Source organism: Erpetoichthys calabaricus, chromosome 6 (assembly GCF_900747795.2).
Source record: "Erpetoichthys calabaricus chromosome 6, fErpCal1.3, whole genome shotgun sequence".
NCBI classification, from domain to species: Eukaryota; Metazoa; Chordata; class Cladistia; order Polypteriformes; family Polypteridae; genus Erpetoichthys; species Erpetoichthys calabaricus.
The window spans coordinates 6,162,928-6,176,767 of record NC_041399.2 but is presented as its reverse complement, the minus strand read 5'-3'; the positions used below and the strand labels follow the sequence as shown (position 1 = coordinate 6,176,767).

Sequence of the window (13,840 nt, the reverse complement as noted above, 5' to 3'; positions counted from 1 at the left end):
AGACCAAAGAGATTGTGGTCGATTTCAGGAGAGGTCATTCACATTAACCCCCGCTGACCATCGACGGTGCAGCTGTGGAAAGGTTGAGTAGCACCAAGTTCCTGGGGACGTACATCTCCGAGGACCTATCATGGTTAGATAACACCACATCACTGGCCAAGAAAGCTCAAACCCGCCTCTACTTTCTACGCAAACTGAGGAGAGCACAAGTTCCACCCCAATCATGTGCTTTTTCTACCTGGGCACAATTGAGAGCATCCTCACCAGCTGCATCTCTGTGTGGTATGGAAACTGCACTTCCTCCTGTATGAAGTCCCTGCAATGCATAGTGGATGCGGCCAGTAAGATCATCAGTGCCCTACTGCCCTCCCTCAAGGACATTTTCCACACCTGTAGAGCCATCAGCATTGCTGGTGCTGCTCCCACCCCTTTCACTCCGTTTGCACCTTCTCATTTTTTACTGTTTTTGGCTTTTGCACTAATGACTATTGCACATTGTGCACAGGTCTTCTTACAAGTTCTAATGTTATTTATCTTATGTTATACTTTTATACTTTTTATATTTTATTGTACTACGAAGATTTGAGAGAAACAGTATTTAGATTCTCCTGTATGTTCTGCACATATAGCGAATTGACAATAAAAGGCTATTTGATTTGATTAATTGATTTGAATGAACGGCTTTTACTCTTATGTCTTCTTATTTTTCGGTTCAACTTAAGGGTATGCTGATTAGGTCAACTGACTGTGTGAGTGTGCTCTGAGATCTAGACTGGTTTCCAAATTTTCTCCTTGTTCTGCCTTGATTGGGTCCTATTCCCTGTGACCCTAAATTGAATTAAATGGTGTTGTGAATGGTATGGTACAGTGTATTCAATAAGTATTTAAGTGACCTTTTATTTGCAGTATATCTTAAGATTAGAAACACTTCAATGTTCTAAACAGTTAAAAGTCCCCAAACACACCTGAATTTGATACCATTCATATATTTTCTAACTTTGTAAGCCTCATTTTCAGCTGTATGTGTATGTTACTGGCAATTATTTGTTTCATTCCAAATTCCGTTGCCTTTTTTTCTACATTGATCTAGTGTGTCCAAGTTTTTCCTTCTCATTTTTATTAGAAGGAGAGCTCCACCCAGCAATTTAGTGGCCAGGGTGCAAAGGTTGTGACAAGCATTTCTCTGGAGCCTGATGGGGAATTTACATCCTAGTATCCTATTTCACAGCTTTCCATTGGAATTTGTATTTTTCATTACTGCTTCTTTAGTTCCAGCTCCTTCCTTAGGATTAATATGCAAATAATGACACTCCTTGGGCCACATGGATCTTGACAAAATAACTGCTGGATTCAGAGGGCACACACAATACACTAGCAATCAAACTACAGTCATGAACCTTGGAAGGGCAGAAGCTTAGCAGTTTGGGGGGACTTTATGTCTCTGCCCTTGCTTATCAACAAGACTGAAGGTGACTTGAACTTCTAGAGCATGAGGTTTAAAAATGGGCAGGGATAACTCTGTGAATCTCACTTGTTTGACCAGCTAAAATTTGCTGTAACGTCTCATGCAAATCCTTCAAAATAGGGATCTCCCTTATGGTGGAAAATTCATTGTTCAAAATTTCTTCAACTCTTGGTGCTAAGAAGTGCTTCCCAGCTTCTGTCTTCAATCCTCTTATCCCCTGAAGGTTATCTAGGAAGCTAGATACCACGAAACAGAATACTATTAACTCTTTCAGGGCTGATGTCGACTTTTGTCAAAATTCAGGAGTAGAGGATGGTAATCAGCTGTAAACTTCAACAAAACTCACCCTTATAGTTCACTTTATAGTTCGACTCTTTTTGCTAGAAGGAAAGTTACATAGCTTTGTTGACTTTACCTCGATTCCCTACGCGTGCAGGAGTATTGAAGAGCAAACAACCTCTAAAATGGCACCGACATCTGGCGAGAGACCAAAGCGAATGTGCAAAGCAAAATACTCCATGAACGTTTTACGTAATTTCTTTGAATAGGATTTGCCAGACTCTGAGTTTGATGCAAGTGATATGGAGATCAAAAACGAAAGTGAGGTACCAGCATCATCTGATCGGTCCCCAACTGATGAACACTTTCATATGGCTGATGCACCTACAGCAGTGTTAACATGGGAGGACCACCACTTATGATGACGAGAGGTACAAACCAGATTGCGTCACACTGCTACTGCCTCCCAGCTGCTGTGCGAAGACAGCCAGCCCACCACGCATTCCTGCTGACCATCGAGGTGCCCCCCAATGTAGCCACTGCTGCCAGAGATGCTGAACATGCGCCAACAGCAGTCACAGCACATAGCAACAGACATTTTATGTTGACTTATGTGTGAAACCATTGCTTTGTGTGCTTTCAGAAAACTGTGTTTTTTGGAAAAAATATTCAGCCCTCGAAGAGTTAATAATAATATTACACATATTAACAAGGAGAGCCTGGGAATGTCAGAGGATTCTTTGGATTTTTTTTTTTTTGGGAAAGGAAAGGTTTGAACAGGCGGTTGCACTTATCACTACCAATAGTTTAACTAGAACAATGTGTTTAGTACATTTCTGGACGGCAATTTTTAAAAATGTATAAATAAACCTTGAAAATCTCTAGTTTGGCACTCATTTAATGGTGATATTCTTTTTATTTTTATTTATTTATTTATTTTTTTTACATCAACTAGTGGAACCTCCAGTGGAAGTGATATTCAGGCAGTGCCGTCCTCTTCAGTACAGATGGTGCCAGACAGTCGAGTGCTCAATGGAAACGGCGAATTGTGTTGCAGTCATGGAGACAAAACACCTGAATTAACACCAGCACCCAATCTGTCCAATCTTGTAGTGAGTAGTACTGGTAGGTGGTTGTTTTTTAAATACTGATTTGAAGCTTGCATAATTCTCTTTTTATATGTAATATATTGGTGTAAGCATCCAGTGATTTTTTTTTTTTTTTTAATTCCTGTGGTTAATATACAGTAGTAAACTGAATAACTGGACATAAAATAACATTGTCAAACTTGGATCAGTATCCATCTCAGTACTTCAGGGACCGGAGCCTATCTCGGAAGCATCGAGTGCAAGGCAGGAAATAAACTGGCACTGTTTTGTATGTGTATAATGTACAGTATACTCCATAGCTACTCATCTTGGCCCTGAAATGCTGTTGTGACTTCTGTTTTTTTTGTTTCAGCCATTCTTTTAATTAGATGCTTATTCTTCTTTTTCTTCATCCATAGCTATTCCCATTTTTATATACTTTTTATTATTAAACTCCATTTCTAGTTAGAGTTTTCGTTTGAAATCAAAAGCTGCAGTTGATTTTTACAGTTAATGATATTAAACCTAAAAATATTATAATAGTCTTCTACCAGTCTCTAAATGTTCTAGATGGAAGTACTGAAAAAGGAACTTAATTTTGAAATAGCAATTACTGGCAAGGAATTAAGCTACTATTATAATAGAACAGTTTAAGAGACACATAACCCACACCCACTCCTTTTGTGAGTGATTTGTAATGTACTTTGGAAGTAACATATGAAGAGCTTTGTACAACAGTAATCTTAAATTTAAAAACCTCAGAAACTCAGTTGTACCTTGTTGGGAAATGCTGAATTCTCTCATTATGTCACTAAATACATGGTTAGCATTAGAAAACGTTTGATAAGAGCAAGCCGCTTAGATCAACAAAGCTCATCAAGTCAAGTTTTGAATGTCCCCAGAGTGATGCTCTCCTCCACACTACTAGGTCACTATATGTGAAGACAAACTTTGTAATGTTTGTGCACAATTTACCCTTAGCAATTTTCCAACTGTACCCCCAGTGCTTTTATTGAATACATTTTAAAATAATTACCGGGGTCTACTGTAATAATTTCTTTCATAATTTTAAATACTTAAGTCGTGTCACCTCTTAATCTCATTTTGCTTAGATTAATAAGTTCAACTTGTTCAATATTTGCTCATAACTTATACTTTGCTGTCCCGGTATCTACTTAGTTGCTCTCATCTTGACTTTTTCCAACGCTGCTGTGTCTTTTTTTTTGTAGCCCGGAGACCAAAACATACAGTACTCCAGATGAGACCTTACCAGTGTTTTATAAAGCTTAAGCATAGCCTCCCTTGACTTGACCTCCTCTGACATTCTGTTAGCCTTCTTAATGGCTTCTGAACACTGCCTGGAGATTGACAGTGATGAGTCTTCTGTAACTACTAGGACCTTCTCATCAGCAGTACTTTCAAGTTTCAGACCTCCCATTGTGCATCTAAATCTAAAATTTTAACTTCCACCATATAATACTACCTCTTCCTCTTTTCCCACATCTTTGTGTGGTCATTTTTTATATAGCTTTCAGTATATTTAGTTATATTAAATTTCATCTGTTACAAATCGGCCCAAGTTCCCCTGTAATGATTCACTGGATTATGTCGCAATCCATCTAGCTTGGTATCATCTGCAAAGTTAACCAGCGTGTTGTTTGTATTGCTGTCCAGATCATTTATATATTAAAAACAGCAGTAGCCTCAGATTTAACCCAAAGGGAAACAGACTTAACATCTACTTGCAGTATTTGGCAGTACATCACTCAAATAGAATTTGGTGTTATTGAAGGTGACTGAAGGTACAAGCACTACTACCAATCACATCATTACAAAATGACTCCTATTTTTCCAACTCCTTAGAATACACTTTAAGTGATGTATGGATAGTTTATGACATAGGGGCCTTTAGAGACTTTTGCAGCAATAACATATTTCTACCCTTTAAATATAATTTTTCTCCCTAACATTTATCATTCAAGTCAGAGACTTGTTCAGACATCTTTATTGAATGTCATCATTTCTCATTCTAGAGGTTCAGCTGTGTACTTGCAACAGTGATAGGAGAAGTATCTCAGCACAAAACTAGTGCTTACACAATGACATATAGATAGTTAGATACATAGAAAAAGGCAGAAACAAAGTACTGTACTTGTCCCAAGGGGAAATTTTACAACAACAATTCCTTGAGCACACACAAGAATTATTATCCGATTTTCATCGGATTGGCTGGCCCAGCACTGTTTCAGTCGTGGAATGGCCAAATGGGGGAGGCAGCTTGAAGGATGAGGTCTCCAGAACTCAACACAAATCCAAATCTTATTATGGGATACATCATCTACTGTTAAATTCTGCTCTGTACTTCTAAAATTTATATTTTTTATTTCTTACTATATTGAGGAATTGTTCTGTTCTGTGTACTGCATTGTATTGTATTGACCCCCTTCTTTTGACACCCACTGCACACCCAACCTACCTGGAAAGGGGTCTCTCTTTGAACTGCCTTTCCCAAGGTTTCTTCCATTTTTCCCTACAAGGTTTTTTTTTGGGAGTTTTTCCTTGTCTTCTTAGAGAGTCAAGGCTGGGGGGCTATCAAGAGGCAGGGCCTGTTAAAGCCCATTGCGGCACTTCCTGTGTGATTTTGGGCTATACAAAAATAAACTGTATTGTATTGTAATTACCAAAAATAAAAAAAAAATTGCTTGTGTTCAGCATTGTTCATAGTGGCCATCAGTTTTGTCTTCATTCTGTCCCCTGTTACTGCCTCCATTGGTTTGTGAGTAGGTCCCATAACTGAGCCTTACCTTCTTAATTAGATTGTTGATATGGTGGGTACTCTTGTAATGATGTTACCGACCCAGCACACTACAGCGAAGACAATTGGCCATCAGAGTTATAGAATGCCAGTAATGGCCGACTGTACAATAACGTGCAGTGAATAGCACTTAACTCAGGGGTCTGCAACCTTCACTATCAAAAGAGCCATTTTGCCCCCTCTTCCTCCAAAGAAAAATAGTCTGGAGCCGCAAAACATAACACAGCTTATAAACTTTTAAAAGTTTTAATCTTTTTTTAGATTTTACATGTTACAACCATGGAATACAACAAACAGAAGTGCAGTGTGCATGTGTAGGCCTACTTTGAAATAAATTTAACTGAACTCTGCAGGCCTATTTGAGTCCTTCCTATACCTGTATAAAATTAAAATAAAAACTAGCCCACTTTAATATAAATAAAACATTTAGCTGTAGCTTAGCAGCTTTAAAAAAGTAAACATAAAATTCCATTTCAGTGTGCTCTCATCCTCTTCAGGTTTCCCTCTCAGCCAGCAATCAACTGAAGCACCCGAACATACAAAAAAACCGACATCAGCTCCGGGTCTGAAATAAATGTGTTTTTTTTTTTTTTTTTTAAATATTAGCCTATTAAATGCTATTGTTCTCACCTGTTTAATGTGACTTCTGTTTCTGAAGTTCACTGCAGATCATCTCTAGCACTTTGAGCTACTTTTTGTATGAAAATGTGCTATATAAATAAATGTTGTTGTTCTATGTCGGGGCTATACGATGTGACTTTGACCTTCACACAGGACTGCAGGCTCATGTGTGAGGTGGGAGAGATAGTTGGACTTTATGAAGTTCATTCTTGAGAAAACTTGCTCACATAAGTATGTTGAGCCAAAGATGGACAGGACTCCAAATGCATATTTTTTCATGTTCATATATGTTTCGGGAATGGCACTCCATGTATTGAAAACAAGTTTGTCGGGTTTGGGGAGGTTTTCAATATCAGTCCATTTGTGCTCTTTAGCGAGAGTAGCCTTCTGACGGGCGACTTCTTCAAGATCCGCTGTCAGGCATTTGAACTTGGACACCCATAAATCTTTATCCGCTATGCGGCCAGTTCAATTTCTAGATCGGGCTTACTTACTCCTGTGAATGCGGATGTGTTCAGCAGGGATGGGTCGATGTCCAGGGAAGGAGAGAGTGTTTTTTTTCTTTCTGAACTCACTGAATCTTTCTCTAAATGCAGCTTGCATTGCAATAATTGTACGGTGGAAATAATCACAATTTATGTGAATGTTCACTGCTTTGAACTCTCTCAGGGAGGGGAAGTGAGAGAGTGTACCTTTCTGTACATCTCTGGCAAACACTGTCATCATGCGCTCAAACACCAAAACATCCTACGCCAAAACATTTAAAGTCAGAGAATAGATGCTCTGATATTTTTATGAACGATTCTTTCATGTATTCTCCGTCTGTGAACGGCTTACCCCTCCTTACGATCTCTTGAGCTGCCACAAAACTAGCAGCTGTAGTTGATTGTGGAGAAGTGATCCACTTTTTGAAAGTATGTTTGCTCTGTTCAGCTTTCCGTTGCAGTTCTGAAATTGCTCTCTTTCGCTCATCTTCACTTGGGTATTTTTCAGTGAATGCTGAGTGCTTGTTTCGAAAATGTCTTTCAACGTTACATTTTTTGTTGTTCGATAATTTATCGCCACATATTAAGCACACCGGTAAGCCAGCGTCGTTGGCGGTGAAGGCAAATGCTTCTGTCCACGCAGAATTAAACTCTCTGTTCTCTTCTGGGATTTTTCATTTTTGGGATTTATTCATGGTTAGTACAGGGGTCGCACACTCCAGAAGCCACCTGCAGGTAAAGGCGAGGGCTATAGACGTAGATGTGATGCATATTTTAGTTGACAAATTATAAGTAAAAATAAAAATTAGATGTTAAAGTGTATAACAGTAGTAGTAGTAAATAAACATTATATATATTACATATATTATATACAAATTAAATTAAGAAATTGCCGTTATTCATTTTCATGTTTTTTTTTTTTTTTTTGTCAAGGCCAAAAGGAGCCATTACAAGGAGGCTGAAGAGCCGCATGCGGGTTGCCGACCCCTGACTTAACTTATAGTTTCCTCCTCTTTCTCTGTATGTTTATCATTTGTTTGCTCAGAGGTTGATGCGCTCGCTGCTTCCTGAGCAGCTCTTCTTTTTTCCACCCTTGCAGCCCGCTTCTTCTCTTCTTCTGTCGGCATCTTTTCTCGTTTAAACTGATTAAGTTAGTTTTTGTGTTGCAATTACTTAGTACGTTTTTCTTAATTTTTCACTTAAGCTGGCACTTCAGTGTTCAATCTGCCTCAAGAATGATTTAAGTAAGATATGAAGAGGTAGAGGAAGTGATGGCGAAGGTGGTAGGGATGAGAATGGCACCCGTACGCATGCACTGCATGGCTGCCCTGCTGCCCGCTGCCAAGAGTTGATTCTTCAATAATATAAAATAGAGTAATAAAAATCACCCTAAAAATGGACAGTAGAGGTCACGTAGTATATATGTACCAAATTTCAGGTCAGTAGGTCAAACGGTTTGCGAGCAACAAGTGATTTAAAATCCTGGACAGACAAACGGACGGCAACAGTAGAGTATTATATAAGAAGACATGCCCTGATAATCTGTAATAGTTCTAGAAATTGCAACTTGAATTTAAATTTTCTTACAGTGAACAAATGTCAGTACTTGCATTCTTCCTAATTTTGTGCACAACATTTAATATCCATCAGTTTAAAATCAGTTACTCCATATATCTCTGATGGACAGGTTTTGTCTTTGACATCTTTTGCACTGGACTGCTGTTCTTTCCCTAACTATCAGACAGCATTGTTAAGAGTATAAATCTTCACCACATCCTCTTGTTCTTTACCTCTGGTTTTCCCATATCCCAGGTTGCTGCAGATGGAGGTGTGTATCTCTTTTCCATCAAAAACTTTTTTCAAGCCATTACACAGAGTCTCCTGCATAACCTTCACTATCACATTTTTCCATCCTGTTTTTGGTCTTCTCCATCTCTAATACTCACCTAAGAACACTATTTTCTTCATGTCACCATACACGTCAAGCCCAATTGAGTCTTCACTCCTTTATCTTCTTCCATATCCATCTAAGTGTCCCAAAATGTACTTATTTTTTTGTTTATTCCACTTTGTACGTCCCCACATACTTCACAGCATTTTCATTTCTTGAACTTCCATTCTTTCAGTCTCTGCACTATACAGCATTGCTCGCCAGTCTCACCTGCCAGTCCTTTTATTTTGGCAGCTGTACTTTAGTCACAGAGTATTCCCCTACGCTTTCTCCAATTTTTCTATCCTGCTCCTTTTCTTTATCTAATTTCTGCCTTTAGCCCTCTGTTACTTTGAATCACTGATCCTAATATTTAAAGGATCCCACTTCTTAACACTTGTCTGCTCTGAGCGTCCCTTTTTCATTTTTACCTCCCTCCAATGTTTCAGAATATATATTGCATTTTGATCTGCTTATCATCTTTCATGGTCCCTCCAGAGCATCTCTTTACCTCTTTGGTTCCCTTTGCAGTTCCTTGTATCCCCCCACACAGCTCATAGTTATCTGCCTAAAGCGTTGACCGAAGAGGCTCTTTCTTCATTTTGTTGCTGATCTATTGTTCACATTAACAATGGCGGGCTCAATGCCGAACCCTGATGTAATCCCAATCTCACTTCAAAGTCGTCTTCTATTCCAGATTCTCACATGACTGATGTTCTCACTTCAGCATTTCTATTGTTGTCCTCATCCCTTAATATCTCCTTTTTGAGGTTACACTAGGTAGATATTCAACCATTGTGATGTACACTACACAGCACACGGTGTATTAGTATCATTTCACGGAGTAATAATTACTGACAAAAGACAAGCGAACTAATTGTTTGGGAGTGCTTTCTAGTTTTTAATACATTAAAATTAAAAATGTGATAGAATGGATTTCAGGCATGAATTACAGTTTCTAGTTCTGTGTGTTTTAAATATATTTTACATCTTGCCTGAAGAAAGGGCCTGAGTTGCCTCGAAAGCTTGCATATTGTAATCTTTCTAGTTAGCCAATAAAAGGTGTCATTTTGCTTGGCTTTTCTTTAAATGTGCCCGATATTGATCAGCAAGTGAAAGACACTATGCAGTAGCCAGTTGTCTTCAGGAGATGGCACAGTGTCCCCCATTTTTACAACATGCTTACTCATCATCACTCTTTATGTCTGCTCATCCTAACTTAGCTCAGTGCACTTTATTACCTTTTGCCATTATACTCTATGACAGTGTTTTCCAAAATTGGTCAAGGGGACTCACTGTGGCTGCAGCATGATATTTACATTTATAAGACATTTTGAAATATTTCTGCTTTTCCTATAGATTTAAATTATTAACTCTCTTTTGTTGATTTCATTTTATTTTGCCCTTTCTCTGTGTAGTTTGCTCTCTTCATTGTGGCTTAATAACGACAATTAAAAATGAGCAGAGCAGACACCCAGGCAATCAACACAATAATCAAAGGCTGCAACTACTTTAGCGTCAGACCCACTAATCTACATATATAAAAGCCAAATACCACTGACTCACTCATCATGAAATCTTCCGAACTGTGAGAACTTGGGACTTGAAATTTGGGATGTAGGTTACCCTTGGCCCATAGGTGCTCGCTAAGAAATGGTTTTAAAAATTATTTATGTCCAGGCGTGATATTACTTAGTTTTTTAGACCCATTTTAATGTCTGTCCACTTTTCACGAGAGAACTACTTAACGGGTTTTTTTTCTATAATTTACTTGAACAATGCTGTGATTTAGATAGATAGATAGATAGATACTTTATTAATCCCAATGGGAAATTCACATTCTTCAGCAGCAGCATACTGATACAATAAATAATATTAAATTAAAGAATGATAATAATACAGGTGAAAAAACAGACAATAACTATGTTTAATGTTAAATATTAACGTTTACCCCCCCTGGTGGAATTAAAGAGTCGCATAGTTTGGGGGAGGAACGATCTCCTCAGTCTGTCAGTGGAGCAGGACAGTGACAGCAGTCTGTCGCTGAAGCTGCTCTTCTGTCTGGAGATGACATTATTTAGTGGATGCAGTGGATTCTCCATAATTGATAGGAGCCTGCTGAGCGTCCTTCGCTCTGCCACAGATGTTAAACTGTCCAGCTCCATGCCAACAATAGAGCCTGCCTTCCTCACCAGTTTGTCCAGGCGTGAGGCGTCTTTCCTCTTAATGCTGCCTCCCCAGCACACCACTGCGTAGAAGAGGGCGCTCGCCACAACTGTTTGATAGAATATCTGCAGCATCTTATTGCAGATGTTGAAGGAAGCCAGCCTTCTAAGGAAGTATAACCGGCTTTGTCCTTTCTTGCACAGCGCATCAGTATTGGCAGTCCAGTCTAATTTATCATCCAGCTGCACTCCCAGATATTTATAGGTCTGCACCATCTGCACACAGTCACCTTTGATGATCACTGGGTCTATGAGGGGTCTGGGCCTCCTAAAATCCACCACCAGCTCCTTGGTTTTGCTGGTGTTCAGGTGTAGGTGGTTTGAGTCGGACCATTTAACAAAGTCATTGATTAGGTCCCTATACTCCTCCTCCAGCCCATTCCTGATACAGCCCACGATAGCAGTGTCATCAGCGAACTTTTGCACATGGCAGGACTCCGAGTTGTATTGGAAGTCCGATGTATATAGGCTGAACAGGACCGGAGAAAGTACAGTCCCTTGTGGCGCTCCTGTGTTGCTGACCACAATGTCAGACGTGCAGTTCCCAAGACGCACATACTGAGGTCTGTCTTTAAGATAGTCCACGATCCATGCCACTAGGTATGAATCTAATCCCATCTCTGTCAGCTTGTCCCTAAGGAGCAGAGGTTGCGACTTTCTCATCGCACTGAGTATCATACTTCGCTTGCAGTACCAATTTATTAGCGCGAATCTGAGAGAGTCTCATCTGGCTGTGGGGAGGGGGACGGGGCCCTCCTCACTCACGCGTCTGCCTCGGGGCGTAACCTTAACTCCGCTTAGTTAGCGAATGAGAGGACTACTTAGTGAATTTAGATCTTTTTTTTCTATAATTTGCTTGGACATTACGTTGATTTTGCAACTTCTCTCATCGTGCTAAGAATCATAGTTCGCCTACAGGAGCGATATGTTCATGTTGATCTGAGGCAGACGCTGCGGACTGAGGGGAGGGGAAGAGTGACGTCATGAGTAGAGAGCTGGGCGGGGCCTCCTCACTGTCCTATTTCACTAATACATGGGGAAAACCACAGGGGATGGCTGATAAGTAAATAATGGATTAATTAAACAATTAGAACACCTGGAACAGTAGAATGAAAATCAAGATGAAAATATTGTTATTCCCATATAACTGCTTGTGTACATTTTAATATATCCATATTACTAACCGAGAATGCTAAACCGGATGGACGCAGGGACATCCAGCCATGGGCCGTAGCCGCAAAAAGACGTACTGCGCAGGCGCACCAAGAAATGAGGGGCTGCGAGAGGCGGATGAGGAGCCGCGAGAGGCGGACAAGACCACAGAAAAAAGGAGTGAGCACAGAAAAAAGGAGTCAAAGAAATGAGGCGCCAAGAGCACAGAAAAAAGGAAAAGGCACAGAAAAAAGTAGTCAAACGCAGGCAAAGCACGAAGCCCATTGCACACGAAACTAGCACACAAAAAAAAAAGAAGACGCTCGCGCACAAAAGCAAGGCCCCCCCCCCCCCCCCTACAGGCACCGGACGGGACACACACCAAGAGGGGGATTTAACAAGCCCCTGGAACACAAAAAAAAAGAACACAAAACCACCCCACACACCCTACAAGCAACGGACGGGACACACACAAAGAGGGGGATTCAACAAGCCCCTGGAACACAAAAAGAAAGAAGACGCTCGCGCAACAACAATCCTCACGCGCCCCCCCCCCCCCCCCCACATCAATAAGAAGTGACACCCAAAGCCACATATCTAAAGGAAACGTCCATATTAAACATACGTCATCTCAACACTGTCACACTAGGCAGCATAGGTGTCAGCATAGGTGGATCTCCTTACAATAAAGCACTATTAACCGTTCAACTGCAGAAAAGGCTACATATTAACAGTGAGTGCGATCCTCCTTATTACTTATCCATATTTCGCATGCTGAGGAACAAACAAGTCATGAATACACGGTCACGGGTACAAAACGATTCAGATCGGATAACGGGACCAAACACACGAACACGAATGAAACAACAAAATACACGGCGGCGCATACAACGCGCTTCGGAAACTCCGGGAGAAAAAATGTCTCGGATCAAAAAACGCAAAGCTCAAGTAACCCCGTTACAGAGACGTGCCCAAATGGACAGACACAATGAACGTAGACGCATACAGCGCGCGTCTCAAAGTGCTGCATCGAAACAGGCACGAGTTCAAACCGAAAGACCTCGCATCTCAGACATACAAAAACGGGAGCGAAGAGACAGCATAAATGAACGCAGACGTCTACAACGCGCATATGAACTGCCAGAAAACAAGCAAGCAAGACTCCAAAAGCAGAAAGATCAACTGACAGACATACAAAAACGGACAAGGCTCGATACAAACAGTGCACGACGTAGACTGAAACGGACTTTTCGTAAAGAGGAGGCGAATCAATTAAAACTCAAAAAAAGCGCATCACAAATAATGGACATGCAACAACGCGGCACTCAAACGCCACAAGCAAAACATGCCCGTCGCGGACATCAACGCCAGACACCTGCTAAACGCTTACGCCAGTTGGCTGACAACGCCTTCAATAATGAGTCCACTATTGAGGAAAATTCATTGGGATTAATGAATGTCATTTGCAATCATTGTCATTCACTTAACGTCCCAGAAGAAACAACTGGCAATACAAATAATGAATTTACACGTTGTTGTCAAAAGGGGCAGATTAGACTGCCTCCTTTACATTCATATCCTGAATATCTACAGAAGCTTCTAACTAACGATGTGCCTAAAAGTAAAAACTTTATGAACTGCATTAGATCCTACAATAGTTCATTTGCTTTTGCATCTACCGGAGTACATATCAGGCTACCAAAAGGCAATGGCCCATACTGCTAAAGCATATGTGGTTAACACAACGCACTATATTATGTCCAAAAAATATTAATGTTAA

At 40.2% G+C, this 13,840-nt stretch overlaps 1 protein-coding gene across 1 annotated transcript in view; it reads left to right on the top strand.

Annotated features, from left to right (window-relative positions):
• The window catches only part of LOC114653195 (NEDD4-like E3 ubiquitin-protein ligase WWP1), a 283,227-nt gene that overhangs the window by 151,692 nt on the left and 117,695 nt on the right, over positions 1 to 13,840 (top strand). The window contains exon 7 of the mRNA XM_028803376.2: positions 2,700 to 2,869. Coding sequence (XP_028659209.1) covers positions 2,700 to 2,869 — 170 coding nt within the window. The remainder of the gene's footprint in view (positions 1 to 2,699; positions 2,870 to 13,840) is intronic.